This window comes from Sciurus vulgaris, assembly GCF_902686455.1.
Source record: "Sciurus vulgaris genome assembly, chromosome: 4".
In the NCBI taxonomy this organism is placed as follows: Eukaryota; Metazoa; Chordata; class Mammalia; order Rodentia; family Sciuridae; genus Sciurus; species Sciurus vulgaris.
The window spans coordinates 157,826,097-157,843,954 of NC_136464.1; the positions used below are offsets into that span (position 1 = coordinate 157,826,097).

The following is a 17,858-nucleotide window of genomic DNA, read 5'->3' on the forward strand; positions in this document are numbered from 1 at the left end:
GACTATTTGATCACCTGCTCCCACCACTCATGCTGTGGAGGTTATCAGTACTGTGGATGGCACACCTGACAAGTGATGTTTACTCCCAGGTCTAGTTCACAGTTTTTTACTGTTGTTGGCAATTGCTGACCCCACCATTCCTGATTTATGGTATTAGTGTTGCAGATGCCACAACAGGCACCAGGTATTTACTTTAATGCTGTATATATGTTGCTGCTATTGCTGTTGTTTGTTTCCCCTCTTCTGAGAGGTGCTGGGAATCTACAAAGACACTACAAGTTCACAGGGTAGAGACTCTACTGCTGAGCTAAATTGAAACCCAGCTAGGAAATAGCACACCTTGCTCCATGTACAAATTAACCACAGTCAAACTTTAATTATACTTTAGTACAAAAATAGAACAGACAAAAATCACACACCAATGCCCAGGTTCCACGTAGGAACAGCCAGGGGTCCCACTAACAGAAATTCACTTCACCAGAGAAAACAGGGAGAAATAACACAAAGACTGTGGACAGCACATCTCTAATCTAGTCTCCTCTCATACCCTTTAAGTAAAGAAGAGCAATCACAGAGGGTGTACCTACATACCGTGTTGTACACAACAAAATTGCAGAATCCACAAGGACTCACTGTTTGGAGACCTACAAGGAAAGTGGGATACTCAAGTTCTGATATAATATGCACTGTGTCAAAATATACTAATCATCATTGGAGAGCTAACAGGTAAACTATCCTACAAAGTCTTACCAGACTGCTAGAGCTAATAAGCAAATTCAGCAAAGTAGCAGTTCACAAAAATCAACACGATAGCTTTCCTACATGCCAATAATGAATCTGCTAAGAAAGAAATCAGGAAAACAAATCCATTTGCAAGACCCTCAAAAAAATAATAAATAAAATATCTAGGAATAAATCTAACCAAAGAGGAGTAAGACCTCTACAATGAAAGTCACAGAACAATGAAGGAAGAAATGAAACAAGAAGACGGAAAGCCCCCCTACATTCATGGATAGGTAGAATTTATGTTGAAAATCAATAAAATAATTCACCCTCAATTCCCATCAAAATATCAATGATATCCTTCATATAACTAGGGGAAAAAAAATAAACAGTTCTAAAATTCATGTGGAAGGCCAGGTGTGGTGATGCACACCTGTAATTCCAGCAGCTCAGTAGGCTGAGACAGGAAGATCATGAGTTCAAAGCCAGCCTCAGCAAAAGCAAGGTGCTAAGCAACTCAGTGAGATCCTGTCTCTAAATAACATACACAATAGGGCTGGGGATGTGGCTCAGTGTTGAGTGCCCCGAGTTCAATCCCCAGTACCAAAAAAAAAAGTCATTTGGAAGAATAAAAGACCCAGAATAGTCAAAGCAGTTTCAAGCCCAAAAAGTAATATGGACACATCAAAATACCTGACTTCAATTTATACTACAGAGCTATAGTAATAAGAACTGCATGGTATCAGCAGATCATAGGAATAGAGGACAGTGACAAACCCACACAAGTACAGTCATCTGATCCTTGACGAAGGTGCTAAAAACACTGCAGAAAAGTCAGTCTTTTTAAACAGATGCTGGGGAAACTGGTTATCCATATGTAGAATAGAAAGACTAGATCCATATCTTTCACCCACTACCAAAGTAAACACAATGGATCAAAGACCCAGGAAACAGAAAAGAAACTGTCCAACTCCTATTAAGAAAACAGAATCAACACTCCAACATATAGGAGTGGGCAACAATTTCCTCAATAGGACTCCTAAAGCTCAGGAAATACCACCAAGAGTTAATAAATTGGATGGTATCAAATTAAAAAGCTTGCACACAGCAAAAGAATCAAGAGCATGAAAAGAAAATCTCAGAATGGAAGCAAGTCTTCACCAAATATTCTTCTGACAGAGGATAAATAACCAAAATATATAAAGAATCCAAAAAGTTAAACATTAAAAAAATAATAATAATAACCCAATTAATAAATGGGCGAAAGAACTAAACAGACTTCTCAAAAGAAGAAACAGTTGGGCACAGTGGTGCACATCTATAATCCCAGGGAATCAGGAGGCTAAGGCAAGAGGATTGCAAGTTTGAAGACAGTCTCAGCAACTTAGCAAGGTCCTGTCTCAAAAAAAAAAAAATTAGGACCAGGGATGTGGCACAATGGTAAATCACCTCTAGGTTTAATCCTAGTACCAAAAACCAAAAACAAACAAAAGAGATGAACAAATACATGAAAAAATGTTCAACATCTTTAACAATTAGGAAAATGCAAATCAAAACTACACTAAGATTTCATCTCACTCCAGTCAGAATGGCAGCTATCAAGAATACAAACAATAATAAATGCTGGAGAAGAGAGAGAAAGGAACCATTTTACACTGTTCAGGTTGTTCAAAAGACTAGGAAAGGAATCCCTGTATGACTCAGCTATACCACTTTCCTTAGTATTTAGCCTAAAGAATTAAAAAGTCATCATATCACAGCAATACTTGCAAACCCATGTTTATAGCGGCAAAATTTACAATAGTCAAACTACAGAACTGGCCTACATGCTTTGTCAAAGAATGAATGGATTTTAAAAAACTGACATACATACACCATATAAATATAAATATATATATATATATATATATATCCTTTATTCAGCCATAAAGAAGAATGAAAATATGTCATCTGCAGGATGAAGTGTGAGAACATTATGTTAAAAACATAAGCCAAACTCAGAAAGTCAAGGGTTGTATGTTTTCTTATGTAGAAATAGAGAACATAAAGGAAAAGAAAGGTGGGGGGAAATTTTATGTAAATTAAAGGGAGACCAGCAGAGTAAAGGAAAGGGACCAGGGTAAGGTATGAGCAGACGGAAAGAGGACATAGTGGGGAAAAATACTGGCCAACTTATATTGTTATACTATGTGCATGCATGAATATATAACAATGAATCCTACCATTATGTATAACTATAATGCACCAATAAAAACTATGAAAAAAATAATGAAAAATTTTAGAAGAGAAATTGTCAATACATATATGAAAAAATGCCACTACTTGCTCATAAAATGGGTACAGTATAAGACACATCTAATAGAAAAGAGAAAATGGTATAACTAGAACTTTCATTCATTACAGGTAAAAAAAAAAATGGTACATTCTGAAAAACAATTTCAAAAAATGTATTAAATCTGAACTATACATACCCTGTGACACAGCAATCACACCCCAAAAGAAATGCATACATCAGGGCACAAAAATATACTTAAGCAAATATTAATAACCTCAGCATTTAAGATTGGAAACCATCTAAATGTTTGGCAAAAGAACAGGTACATTGTGGTATATACAAACAATACTACACAATACAGCAATGAAAATAAACCAACTACTATGTGTAAGAACATGAATTGACCTCAAGAATAAAATATTATGTGCAGGAAGCCAGATAATGAATTTACTCTGTAGTTGGGGATGAAACTCAGAGGGCTTGTCTAGCATGTTTGAGGCCCTAGGTTCAATCCCCAGCAAGAAAAAAATATACAGAAAATTATTCTGACAGTTTCACCTATAAGAATTCAAAAACAGGTAAAAATGATTGTAAAAATCAGAATAATGGTTATCTTTAAGGAGATAATGACAAGAAAGGAAAACAAGGAAGTTTTAGGGGTGTTGGTAATATATTTATTTACCTGGATAACTTATTTGTTCAAAGTAAACTTTGTGATCATTTAAAAAGCTGCACATTTATAAATTATGTTCTTTTCTGATATGTTTTATCTCAATAAAATTTTTTAATGAAGGAAAATAAAACAGGCAGGGCATAGTGGCACACACCTGTAATACCAACTACGTAGAAGGCTGAGGCAGGAAGATTCAAAAAAGTTCCATGCCAGACTGGGCAACTGGGTGAGACCCTGTCTCTGAATAAATTTAAAAAGACTAGAGATATAGCTCAATGGAAGAGAAAATGCCTAACATGTGTGAGTGTCTAGGTTTACTCTCCAGGACTACAAAAAAGACAAAAAAAAAATAGTAAGGATACAGAAAATTTTAAAAACATGATTAGCAAACACAATCTAAAGGATGGAAGTAACACCGCTCCCCAACACATATATTACTATTGGCGAGAGGACTGATAAAGACAGCTCAAGAAACAGCCAAAGGAACTGGTAGACTATGGAAATTAAAACAGGCCCTTGGCCTCCAAGTCACAGGGATTTAGACCACTAAACTTACACAGCCACAAATCATCAGAAATCTAATATACGCAACTATACTGTTACTACTTCTGCGAACTATTTTTCCATAAGCTCTTATGGAAAAGAACCAAAATATTAAATTTATTAATTTAAAAGTAACAAAATGAATTAAGGGAATGATCAGAATAATGATGTATATAACACATGTGGCCTATGTAAATGTGCACATTTTAAGTATTTTTAGAGGAGAAACTTCATTTCCTATTTCTTTTAATCCTCTAGAGTGATGAGGGTATAGATGATACAAAATTGATAGCTATGTACAAGTCGCTCTATATGTGTATATACATCTAAATGTGTGTGTGTGTGTGTGTGTGTGTGTGTGTGTGTACACACACGCATGTGCGCGCATAAAATTCCACGTGACTACAAAGGCATCGAGTCAATTCTCCCGGACCCAAACACACTCTTTCCCAAATAAACACAAACTGAAGACAAACAAAATCACTATTTCTTTTCTTTCCCAAAGTTATCTACCAGGGTTAATTCTTTCTTTATGTAAGAAAAGAAACAACCACAATAATGACAACCAAACTGTGAACTATTCTGTCAAATTGTACATTTTAAAAATAGATGTCCTTATGAAAAATGACCTCATATAAAGTTGAAATAAATAGGATCAGGTGATATTTTATATTTATCAAGGGATGTATTTCAGGTCATACACCTATGCTCAACTAAAGAGCTGCTTCAATGTTATTTTACTTATAATGGGAGATAGAGGATATTTTTAAAACTGCAAGACCTAAAATAAAGGCAGTCAAATGGAAGTGTCATTACCATCAGTTTACTACTCTGTTGCACAAAATTTTAGAAGATAACATTATGAAGAACACAAATCTAAAAAATATAAATTACCCGATCATTCATGAGAAGATCTTTCACAATGAAAGTAGCTACCAAAGACTTCAAAGGAGCAGCAAACTGATCAGGTGCAAGAAGAGCAATATGACCAATAGTAACCAATGGTGTTATAAGATGTTCCAGGTTGCTTGGGTCTAGGCTCTTATGCAGAGGCTGAAAATGAAGGGGAGGAAAATATATTCAACTCCATCTATATAATAAAGTATTCACATATTTCATCTTCGAATTTCAAAAACTATGTAAGTTTCATCATATATACCTGTAAAAGTAGCTTATGTTTACGATTTGTATAGGGTTATCTATGTATAGAACACATTAAGTTTAAACATTTTCAGTTTTGTCCAAGTCACAGTTTAGAAGTAGGTGAAAAAACAGCATGTAAAACCCTATTATGTAGCATGTATTTTATGGTCATTTATATGAATATGTTAGAGACTGCCAGGGCTCACAAATATTTCTATTCGTGTGCTTCTATTTCCTGGGCAAAAAGATTACTGCATCTGCAGCTTCCTCCGCAGTTTAGGTGAGGATGTATGACTGAATTCTGGTCAAGGGAATAGGAGTGAAAGAGGTAGGCCACACCTGCCCTAAGAAGCATGTCATTTCTACAGGATCTATCTGTACTCAGCGGTTAATTTAATGCCAAGTATTCAATGGGACTTAAGGGAAAGCACTATTCAGAAAGAGTCTATCTGTTCATAAGCTACTGATTAACAGGCCAAACATTCAACAGGACTTTTCAGTAGCAAGAAATAAGCTTTTACTATGTGTAATCAATTGAATTTGGGGTGTCTTTATTAAAAAATTATTTTTGTTGTTCTCAAAGGAAATTCAACCATTAATATGCATTTTGTTATGATGAATGAAGAAAACCTTCACTTACTCATACAGAATGATATTCAAAATGTACAGTTAAATTTTAAAACTAGGAAAATCAGAAGAGTGACTAAAATATGCTATCACTGGAATAAGGGGAATAATCGGGGACCAAACTATATTTTTTGTGTGTATGTGCTTTTATATTCCTTCTTGCATATGAACAAAGTATCTCCAGAAAAGCACATTAGTAACAGATAACAATGGCTGCCTCTGGGAAAATAACTAAATAAGTGGCTAGGAACAGAAGGGCAGTGAACTTTTCACTGTATATTCTTTTTGCAACTTTTAATGGGAAATCAAGTGAATAAATTATCTATCAGAAATTTTAATGTTGCATTTTACTGAAGCTTTGGTGCCCTATTACCTGACACTGAACACCAATAATTCCAGGCTTGAAAAGAAATACAGAACTTTTCTCTTGCCACACATTAGAGCAACATGAGGCTTCATTCAGTCCAAAATGTATTTTAATGAGTTTACTTCATGCCACCCCTGATGACCTCCCTCAGTACTTAAAAAGCACACCTAGCTAAGTGCCAGCTTGTTATTCATATTCTCAAGAAAAACATGATAGCACAAATAACTTTTTCAATTAGTCTACTATAAAGAGTTTGTATTACAGTGTTAACTAAATCATTTCTGGAAAAGTAAAATGAACAGCCAGATCCTGGAACAAGAGCAACCTCAAAAGGATCAGAGATATCTAGGAAACTTTTTCTCCAAAACTTGAACCTTACAGTAAGAATAATACAGTTGGGGTCCTAGTAAAGATGAAATTAAATAACAGATAAAACATCAAAGAAAATAAAAGTACCCTAAAAAAAAAAAAAGTACAACTTACATCAGTATTATTCTCATTGTTGTCACTGAAACAAAAAGATGAATCAAGAAGAACAGCCAGGTGTGGTGGCACACACTGTTAATTCCAGTGACTCAGGAGGCTGAGGCAGTATGAACTCAAGTTCCAGGCCAGCCTCAGCAACTTAGGGAGACCCTAAGCAACTTAGCAAGACCCTGTCTCAAAAGTTTAAAAAATAACAATAAAAAGGGTGGAGGTGTGGTTCAGTGGTTAAGTGTCCCCTGGTTCAAGAACTAGTAAAAAAAAAAAAAAAAAAGAGGGGAAAATAAAAACAAAGAAAGGAAAAGAAAACAAGTTTCTCATAGGTCAATATGAATTTATTAAAGCCACTCTTGTATAACAAAAAGACTACCAAATGCAAGAATTACAAGAATTAAATTATTTGCAATCTATAGCAAAAAAAGTTATTTGGAGGGGCTAGGGTTGTAGCTCAGTGGGAGAGCCCTTTGCCTGGCACATGTGAGGCACTGGGTTCCATCCTCAGCACCATATAAAAATAAATAAAATAAAGGTATCATATATGTCTTAAAAAAAATGAAGTTGTTCAAGGCTCATTTAAAAAAAAGTTACTTGGAAGATAAGAGAGCACTTTTCTTATGGTTTAATGAAAATATGACAAAATTAACATAGAAACTACTAAATAAGATATAACAAGTCAAAGTATTTTTGGAAGATAGCATTGGCATGTTTTCTAAATTGTTTTGACTTCATTCAAAGTTCTTAAACTAAAATTATGTTAGGATTTTAGATTTTTATGACTTTTATTTGTAATAACAAGTTGCAGAGATAGTCCTTAGTTATAAAAACATTATAATAAATGTTTAGGTAAAATTTATTTAAAGTGTATAGAAAATAATATGAAATATATATTGAAAAGGCACACTTTACATCTGGCACATTTAGATCAGTCATAAAAGTATAAACTTACTTACTTTATATTACCAATTAACATTGATTTCCAAACCCTATACCCTCAGTACCTAAAAACAGAATTCAAAATTTTAAACCTGTAAAATGACAGAATAATCATATTATCTACTACCAATATGTAATTACCTTTCAATAAGTCTCCAAATACAAATATATGAAGCAATGTCAAAAAGTTTTACATGGTATTTGATTTCTGAATTTGAATTAGGGTTAAACATCGAAATAATCAGATACTTTCATATATTAATCACTTATCAATGTTGACTTTTACTGATTTAAATTCTGAAAATACAAAATAATACAAACATTCTGCAAAAAAAAAAATTCCTTTTTAGCAATGATGTGTGAAATGAAAAAAATTTCTCATTACCTCAAATATCTGTGCAAACTGGGTCTCTTTACTAGAAAATATCGCATGGATACAGTGAATGGCATATTTGGCTTGACGAGGGGGTCCTTTTTTAGATTTGTGATGTAAAACAGGAAGCAAGGCTCTAAAAATAAAAATTGAAGAAAAACAATAAACCAGAAAAACTAGTATGATTTATGTCAGATACTTTAATATTTGTACTTTTAAACTTTGTGAGACCAAAGCCTATCACTGAGATCTACTCAGACTCACTTTCAATGGTCTATAATTTTGCCTTATAAATGTCTATATTAACAATATAATCCAAATACAAGTATTTAATTTTTTAATTTTTATTCAATAATTACAAGTACAAATAAGGCTAATAATCCACTCCTTTTTAATGGCATTCCCATTAGGTCTTTCTCCTTTATTCTCACTGCTATCATTCTGGCAAAGTTTCTGCCATCTTATAACTAGACCACTGTGAAAGGAGCTAAAGTGTTCTTCTTTCTCAAGTCTGCCTCTTCCAATTCATCTTTTGCTTTGTGTAGGTTGTGCCAGAACAACCTACACAAAGGGAAATCTGATTAACCAATACTCATTAAGCAGTATTATGAGTTAAGCACTATATTAAAGGGCCCAAATCCTTGCCTTCATGCTACCAGCGTTTTAGGAACAAGACAAATGATAACATAAATTAGTAAAATATGTGTTACATTAACTTGTGATGACTACTATAGAGGAATAAAAAGAAAAGGAGGAGAAAGATAGGAGTGAAGAGGGGAGTTTAAGAGAAAATTTTAAACAGGAGCCCTTTCATATAAAGTAATGCTTGAGCAGAATTCTAAGGGAGATAAGGAGTGAAGTCATGTAGCTACCTGGAAGAACACTCAAGCATCTTATCATTCTAGCACACAAAACCTTAAAATGAAGACTGAATAAAGGTGCTCTTAGCTCACTATTATTCAAACATCACAAGGTAAAAGAAATCCTTCTCATTACTGAATATCAACCCAATAAGAAGAATTTAGAGATACAATAATTAACACAGTAAGAGTAGAGTGTCACAAGGTACCAATACAAAGTACAATAAAAAGGGAAACAAAAAAAATGAAGGGGGACATTAACATTTCATATTATGTGGAAAAAGAGTAACTATCCCTAACATTAAAAAGCCCTCCAAAAATAGAAAAAACCAATAATACCATAGAAAAATGGGCTGGACATGAAAAGGTAAAATGCTCTTAAAAAGACAATATCATCTTGAAATTCACGAAAAAAATGTTTACCTTCACTTGTTAAAAACAAACAAGCAAATTGAATCTGCAACAAAAGAACATCTGCTGCAGATGGTGTAAATGAGACTGGATTTGTTCTCTTGACTTAGCCAGAAAACAAACTACATATGTTACAGGTTTCAGGCACTAGACAATAGGCAGCAGATCCTTATAAGATGGCAAAAAATACTATATCTTCCCCAGCTTACTCCACAGAGACAGTTCCCAAGTCACAGTACAAGAAGTAACCAAAGCCAGGTTTAGTGGCACACACATATAATCCCAGCTATTCAGGAGGCTGAGGCAGGAGGATGGCAAGTTGAGGCCATTCTCTACAACCCAGCGGAACCAGTCTTAAAATGAAAAACAAAAAGGGCTGAGGATACAGCACAATGGTAAAAGTGTCCCTCAGTTCAACTGCCTATTCCAAAATAAGAATAACAATAATAATTTTTTAAAAAGGAGTAACCCAAATAAAGTTTGAATTGAAACTCAGTCTTCTATCTGAAATTTAGAAAGACGAAGGTAGCTCTGATTTCAAGAGTAAGCTATTCAAAGAGCAAGAAGCTACAAAAGAGGACAGTGTGAGTTGCAGGGATCCAGGTTTTGGGCTGGAAAATGATTCGTGATATATATGAGAAAAAAAATTACTCAAGACTACAAAAGGATGCTGGAATGTAGTAGGACAGAAAATCCCCATTCCCAACCCAAAAGAGACCTGAAAGCTGAAGGACTATCAGCCCCTGGAAAGAGGAGTGGGAACAAAGGTACACATTAGAAGGGTGGGTGAACATGATCAAAGCATGGTATATATATGCATGGAAATATCACAAAGAATTCCATTAATTTATATATAACATGTTAATAATTATAATTTGTAAAAAGTAATCCAAAAAAAGAATATTTCCTCAACACAGAGCTGGTAACTAATTTCTACCACCAACAGCAGAAAGAACACTAACATAAATTAATTATGATAAAAATTAATCAACAAAAACAAACTCAGAAATGGGTCAGGTATGGTATTACAAATACATAAAAACATCACTTATAAATATGTTCAAAGAAATATACTACATATGCTCAAAGAAGAAGAATCTGAACATAGGGATAGAAATAAAATATATGAGACCTAAATAGAATTAGTAAATATAAAAAATACAATATTTTAAGTAAAAAATACATGCATGGGATAAAAAAATTTTATACCCTGCAGAAGAAAAGATGTGAATTGAGGATACAGCAACAGAAACAATCAAAATTAAGTAAGGCCAGGTATGGCAGCACACGCCTGTAATCCCAGCAACTCAGGAGGTCAAGGCAGGAGGATCACAAACACAAAGACTTCCTCAGCAAATTAGTGAGGCGCTAAGCACCTTAGCAAGACCTTGTCTCAAAACTGAAAGGATTTTTAAGGTGGCAGGGTAGTGGGGGCTAGAGATGTATTTCAGTGACTTATCAGCAACTCCTAGATTCAATCCCCAGTGCAATAAATAAATAAATACAGAAAAAAGTAAGAACAGAGCATTTGCAACCTATAAAATGACATTAAAAAATCAAAAATATATATAACTGGAGACACAGAAAACAAAGAGGGGAAAAATAAAGAAAATATTTGAAGAAATAACAGCCAGAAATTTTTCAAAATCTGATGGAAATAAATCTACAGATTCAAGAATATCAATAAACTTCAGGCAAAAAAAAAAACCTAAAGCATTCCATGGCTTATCAGTATCCATTTGATAAATCAGTGATAAACAGAGTATCTTAAAAACAGTCAGTGTAAGTGAGAGACATCAGATACAGATGGAACAAGAAGTGGAAGAACACTTTTCAATAGCAACTATACAATCCAGAAGCTAATGAAGTGGCATCTTTTAGGTACTAAATGAAAAGAACTGTCAATCTAAAATTTTATTCCTAGCAAAAGCATCTTTCAAGACTATAAAGACAGACTTTTTCAGAAAGAGAGAAAGAGAGAGAGAGAGAATATTCACCATAAGCAGAACTACACTAAAAGAAATATTAAATAGTTCTTTAAGAAGAAAAATGATATCAGATAAAACAATGGAAAGGCATTTAAAACATGAATGACAAAAATGGTAAATTAAATGTGTAAAATTTTTTTTCATTATTAAATGAAAACACTAAACTGTCCAGAGAAAAAATATATTGAAGAGTTTATAATACATCAAAGTAAAATATAGTCATTACTTGGTATCTGCAAAGGATTGATCCCAGGACTTCCCAAGTATACCAAAATCTATGGATGCTCACATAGAATGGTATAATGTTTGCATATAACCTGTGTACATCTTTAAATAATCTCTAGAATACTTAAAATAATACACTGCAAATGCAATGTAAATAACTGTTATGCTGAATTATTTAGAGAAACAATGACAAGAAAAAGTGCACATTTGGTACAAGTGCAATTTTTTGTCCCAAATTTTTTTTATCTATAGTCACTTGAATATACAGATGAAGAACCCATAGACACAAAGTGCCTACTGTATAAAACAGCAAAAGCATAAAAGTCTTGAGAGGAAGGGGAGGGAAGTACACTGATAAAAAGTTTTTATAACATTCATTGAGTAGCATAATTGTATTTGAATGCAGATGAGCCAATGGTGGAGATAATAAAATAAACAGTTCCAAGAAAAGCAAAAAAAAAAAAAAAAAAAAAAAAAAGGGGGGGGGGGCAAAGTAATGCGGAAAAGACAAAAACATCAAGATGGTAGACTTAAACCTGATGATATCAGTAATTATATTAAATGCAGATGGTCTGAATAGTTTAACTGAAAGACCATTGTCAAACTGGACTGAAAGCAACCAAGTTAGAATCATAAGTAATGACAACAAAAATACCTAATTAGGATATTTTTAAAAATCCACTTTAAATACTAAGACCCAAGAAGAATTAAGAATTTTTAAAAAATTGAAAATAATATGCCATATGAACACTAATATAAAAGAAAGTAGCAATGGCTCTCCTATTCTCAAAGAAAATTAGCAGAACAAGATGATGACCAAAGTTAAAAGGAGATACGTTTCATAACAACAGTCTGTGGAGAATCAGGCACAGTGCTAGTGAAAACGAGTGGGAAAGGATGGGAATGTAGTAATATCTAGCATAATTACATACACATTTAACTCTTATTTTTAGCAACCACTCAAAGATAACTGTCAAAAACCACAAAAGATGCATGCAAAAGGCACATTGTGGAATTATTTATAATACTGGAAACAACCCAAATGTCCACAAATAAGGAACTGGTTAAAATAAACAAAGATATATCCACAAAACAAATGAGGATCTCTCTATATTTAAATATGGAACCACCTCCAGTATATGTAGATAAAGAAAAGAAAGGTAGAAGTGTGTGTATGTTATAATTTATTAATCAACAGGGGTATGTGAATATATATTTTCATCTACAGGAAAGAAAGAACTAGAATGGAGAATTATGCGATAGTAGACAGACTTCATAGATTATATCTTGCTTCTTTAGATGTTTTTATAAAGATAATATTTCACATATTATAAAACTGAAGTTAAATTTTAATTTTTTTTTTCTTTTTTTTGGTGGTGTTGGGGATTGAACCCAGGGCCTTGTGCTTGCTAGGCAAGCACTCTACCAACTGAGCTATATCCCTAGCCCAACATCTTAAAAAATAAAATAAGGTTCAGTGGTGTGTGCCTGTAATCCCAGGGACTCCAGTGGCTAAAGCAGGAGGATTACAAGTTCAAACCAGCCTCAGCAACTTAGCAAGACACTGTCTCAAAATGAAAAATTAAAAAAGGGCTGGGGATTTATCTTGGCCTGGGTTAAATCCTTGGCACCAAAAAATAAATTACATAAATGAATCAAAGTAAATACCCATGTAGTGGCATAACTACCCAAAAAAAGTATTATTGCAAGTAACTTTAAAACACAGAAATTTGAATGCAGATCTCTAATGTGATATACCCCACATACAAAAAGAACCACCTAAACAAGTAAACAAATGTTTTCTAGGTATCAAATTGGTGGTACTATTGCTATGCTGAGACTGGTATAAATAGAATATGAGATAAAGCAAGAGTTAGTATGTAACAGTTTTATCCTATGCCACTTTCACACAGGAAAGAGAAAAACATAAAATTGAAGAGGGTCAGTAAAATCCCTACAGTGTTAAAATATGAAATAGAAGAATCATTATACACACACAATGCATTTTACCTTTCAGAACACTTTTCGTAAACTATGTCTTATGAATTTTCCTGGAACCATGTCACACATATTAGCAATTAGTGCCTATAGGACTCACATTCTGATTTCTTAATGCTATTCCCATGAAAAGGAACCTGGTCTCCTTAGAAAAAAGGTCAATTACAGGTCCGGGTTAGGCATGTACTAGATGGGCCTGGAACATCCTGTCATACCAAATAGTAAAGAAATTACTAGAGATAGTAAGGAAATTACAAAGACTACTGGATTGTTCAAAAGGATCCAGGGCCAACTTGAACAGACTCCCAGGGTTATGGCTACGACAATTTGGGCATCGATCAATGTGATCATTGGAACTGACTGAAACACAAGTATCTATAAATTCATGAGTTTAGAATGATACAGTTTTTAAAAACCAACATTTCTGGTCATCTTTGGAGAACATTAGTAAACATATTCTTTATTTTGAACACTATTAAATAACTAAAAGAATAAATCATTTACCCTGCCTTTCCTAAACAAATACAACACTAAAATCAAAACATAGATAAGAGTTCCTTTGTATAAAAGTATTCAACTAACAAGCAAAGAAGGAAAGACAGTAAGAATATTATCAAGTATCAACAGATAACAAACATAAAAAGAGGGACAGTCAGATACTATAATAGGAAATCATGTTAATTTTATAAAATAATCCTGTAACAAAAAGGTTCCATAATTCAATCAAAGGAACCAGAATTCAATCAGGTCTCTGGATTCAACCATCCCTTAAAGAAATAAAGAGACCTATTATTTTATGCCTAAGGGATACAACTAGCGAAATCTCAGTACACAGGATACTCTAGTTTCTTCATCAAACACACTGCAAGGAGGGAAAGCTGGAGAGGGAGCCTGTAGGAGACAAGAGAACTGAAAGGCACAGATAATGTATAGATCATGCTTATATTCTGAATCAAATAAACTTCAAAAAATTACTACATTTTTGGAAAAAATCAATTGGCATTATCAACATTAATTAGCATTAATTTTGTGATAAGCATGTATAGATGAAATGACATGTCTGCATTTAACTTCCAAATACAAGGAGAATAGAGTAAGTGGATGAAGGCCCAGATAAAATAAAATTGATTTTAATTAATTTATTGTTAAAGCTGGTTGGTGGATATGTGGGAATTTATCTCTACTATATATTTATTTAAAAAATTTAAATCTGAGAAAAATTAAGTTTTTATAAAATGCTCACCTTTTTTGGGTTTTTTTTTTTTTGGTTTCTTTGAGACATAAAAAATAATTATTCTGGGGTTACTTTGGTTAACTCAACTCCCCTGATAGACCTACGATGAGTCAAATTTGACAAAACCAAACAAGCATCCATATCTTTTCTCAGCAATAAAGAAAAAAAAAGCCATAGATCACACAACTAATAAGCAACTTTATTTGGGATTTTTTTAAAAAGATGATTACGTGAAACTTCAAGTGGGTACAATGTTTTGCACACTCATTTTACAGAAAACAAAACAATGAACATAAGGAAGAAAAACAATTTCATGAATTCTTAAGTACTAAGCAGACTTTAGAAATAAATAAAAAGTAAATAAAGCAGCTATCTCCTTCTTTCCTTTTCTTATTAGAAGAAATTCTTTATTCCTATTAATTTTCTTTCCTCAAATTCATAATTTTTTCCTGTTGATAATCATACACATGTAGAAAATGCCCCCAAAAAACTGAAAAATACATTAAAAGCATGAATAAAAATCCCTGAAAATTCCAATATCCTGAAATAATACTCAACGTCTTTTTGAACGTGACATATTTATTATACATACACATTAAATGAGAACGTAAAATGAAAAATTCAGATACATTTTTCACCTAACAATGTTGCATAGCCCTTTCTATATAAAATTTTGCTTAACATTTACCTTCCCATGTCAGATATTAACAGCCAAATAGCTCTTTAGTGTATGACTATACCACAACTAATATAACTAATATAACCAGTCTTATACTAATGAGTATTTATATTTAAACTCAACAATACCATGAACACTCCTGAGCTAGATATTCACACACTATCTCTGAACCTTAAATCTATCTTCTTATAACCTGCTCTGAGACTGTGGAGCTCTAAATCCACATATCCCAGACTACCCTGAGAGCTGGCTTCTTGTTAGTGTCCTCCAAAGAGACACTAAAGCTTCTTTAGACATTCTGAGTAGCAGTTTCACTGCTCCCAGCAACACACCGGCTCATCACACCTTGCAGGCAGGTGAGCAATACTGACACAGATCCTCTAGTTCTTCCCAGCCCTATGTAGTAGCTACCTCGAGCCATTCTTAGCTCTGGGTTACCAATACAATTTTTTGATCTTTTACCCTCCACACACTTGGATTAATTTGTTTTTGTTTAAAATACCTAGTATAGTTTCTGTTTGTCTGATAGGATTCTGGCCCACATAATGGGCATCTTTCCCAATTATCTCCAGGATAAGTTCCTAAAAGTGAAATTGCAGAAGTAAGACTACCCACGTTTTAAGCCTGAATGCATTACCCACATTACCAACCCAGAATGGCTACATCAATATATATTCCTATTCTAGTAAGGAGAACATCACCAGAATGCTAGCTAAAGCTGGATTATCATACAATTGTTTTTGTTTGTATTTTCATGAATTGGAAGGCTAAAAAGATCTTCTGTTCTTCCATGTGCTAATATTCCACTGTGAGACTTGTGTTTGTCACTCCTTCATTAAGAGTTTTTATAAACTGGAGAAATTAAGCCTTAATTTTATGACTTCACCTTAGTGTCCCCTCCCCCACAAACAAAAAACCTATAAAAACATATACTACAGAAAAAAACCTACAGAAACATACTTTTAGTACTTATTTTATGTATTTGAAAATCTTAGATAAATTAAGAATTTAGCTGTGATTCATCTGAATATATGTAAAATCAAGGAAAACAGACTAGATTCATTTTTATTGTAAAAACAGCTTGACAGTTATTTACTGGGTAACCTAACTTTTCCTGACCAATATTATTTATACTGAGGTATATTCATTATGTTATAAATCCTATAAGATTTAAGATTATGTTATAATCCTATAAGATTAAATTCAGTTAGTAGTAGCCTGATTTTTGTTTTTAAATCAGAAGCACTTTTAGCATCTATTAAAATTATTTATGGTATCCCCTTTTCCCTACTTATACAATAAATTATAAACATGAATATGAAGCTAAATACCAATCCACTTGGAATTCCGAGCATTAATCACATATGGTCACATATATTCTTATTTTACTATAGTAAAACTCTTTTTGCTAACATTCCACTTATACAGAAATCACATTAGTAAGCTTTGTCTTAGTTTTCTTTTATGAAAATTTACTTCATGAGGTTTTAGCACCCATGTTAGTTATCCAGGCTTTAAAGAATGAGTGCTTTTCTTTTTTAATCCCATACTCTGAACAATTAAAAAGAATCAGAATTCCTGATTTCTCACAGATTTGAAATAAAATCTCTCTCTCCCTCTCTTAACAACTTTTCCTGATGCTTTCATTACAGAATTATTTTCTCTATTTCTTTTATAATTACAGTCTATTAGGGTTTTTCCCCCCTCTTGAGCCAATCTTACTTCTTCATATCATCCTTTAAAAAAAGAAAAAGATAATACAGGTTTTCAAATGTATGTTCATAGCCATGTTGAAAGTTAAATATTCAAGAGTATTTGTGTAAGATATATGTAAAAAAGAAGAAAACAAAAGCCAAATTTAATGGCACATGCAAAATTGAATTAAAAGGGGAAAGGCATGTAAGTGGATAGAAGTGATCTCATAACAAAAAAAGGGGTAATACATTTTCAGAGTCCTCTATACGTCAAGATGCTTTTCATTTACCCTTACTTAAACACAACTTAGGATGGCTAGGGAATTCTTCTGTTATATTACTGTTTTCTTCTAAACTCTCCAGGTGTTAAATTACTGATTTTACAAATACTATGTGGTTGAAAAGAAGTCAATCTCATTACTTTTTGCCATCCATGACCTGTTTTTTCTTGATTTCTCATTTCTGTAATCCCCCCCAAATTCAGTAAATTATTCCAGGTTAATTCTTAAAAGTTTATACCAGATTAATTCTAAAAAGTTTATTATTACCATTATGATTGTTGGTGGAATTTTCTTGAATATTTTCACTTCCCATTATTCAGCTTTCTTCTCCAGAAAAAGAGGGTTTTT

General features: G+C 33.1%; 1 protein-coding gene across 7 annotated transcripts in view; it reads right to left on the reverse strand.

Annotated features, from left to right (window-relative positions):
- Positions 1-17,858, reverse strand: part of PDS5B (PDS5 cohesin associated factor B) — a 187,838-nt gene that overhangs the window by 43,811 nt on the left and 126,169 nt on the right. For all 7 annotated transcript variants that reach the window (XM_079137255.1, XM_079137249.1, XM_079137253.1 and 4 more), the window contains 2 exons: positions 8,153-8,276; positions 5,109-5,267 (listed from right to left, as the gene is read on the reverse strand). In XM_079137255.1, the coding sequence (XP_078993381.1) occupies positions 5,109-5,267; positions 8,153-8,276 (283 nt within the window). The remainder of the gene's footprint in view (positions 1-5,108; positions 5,268-8,152; positions 8,277-17,858) is intronic.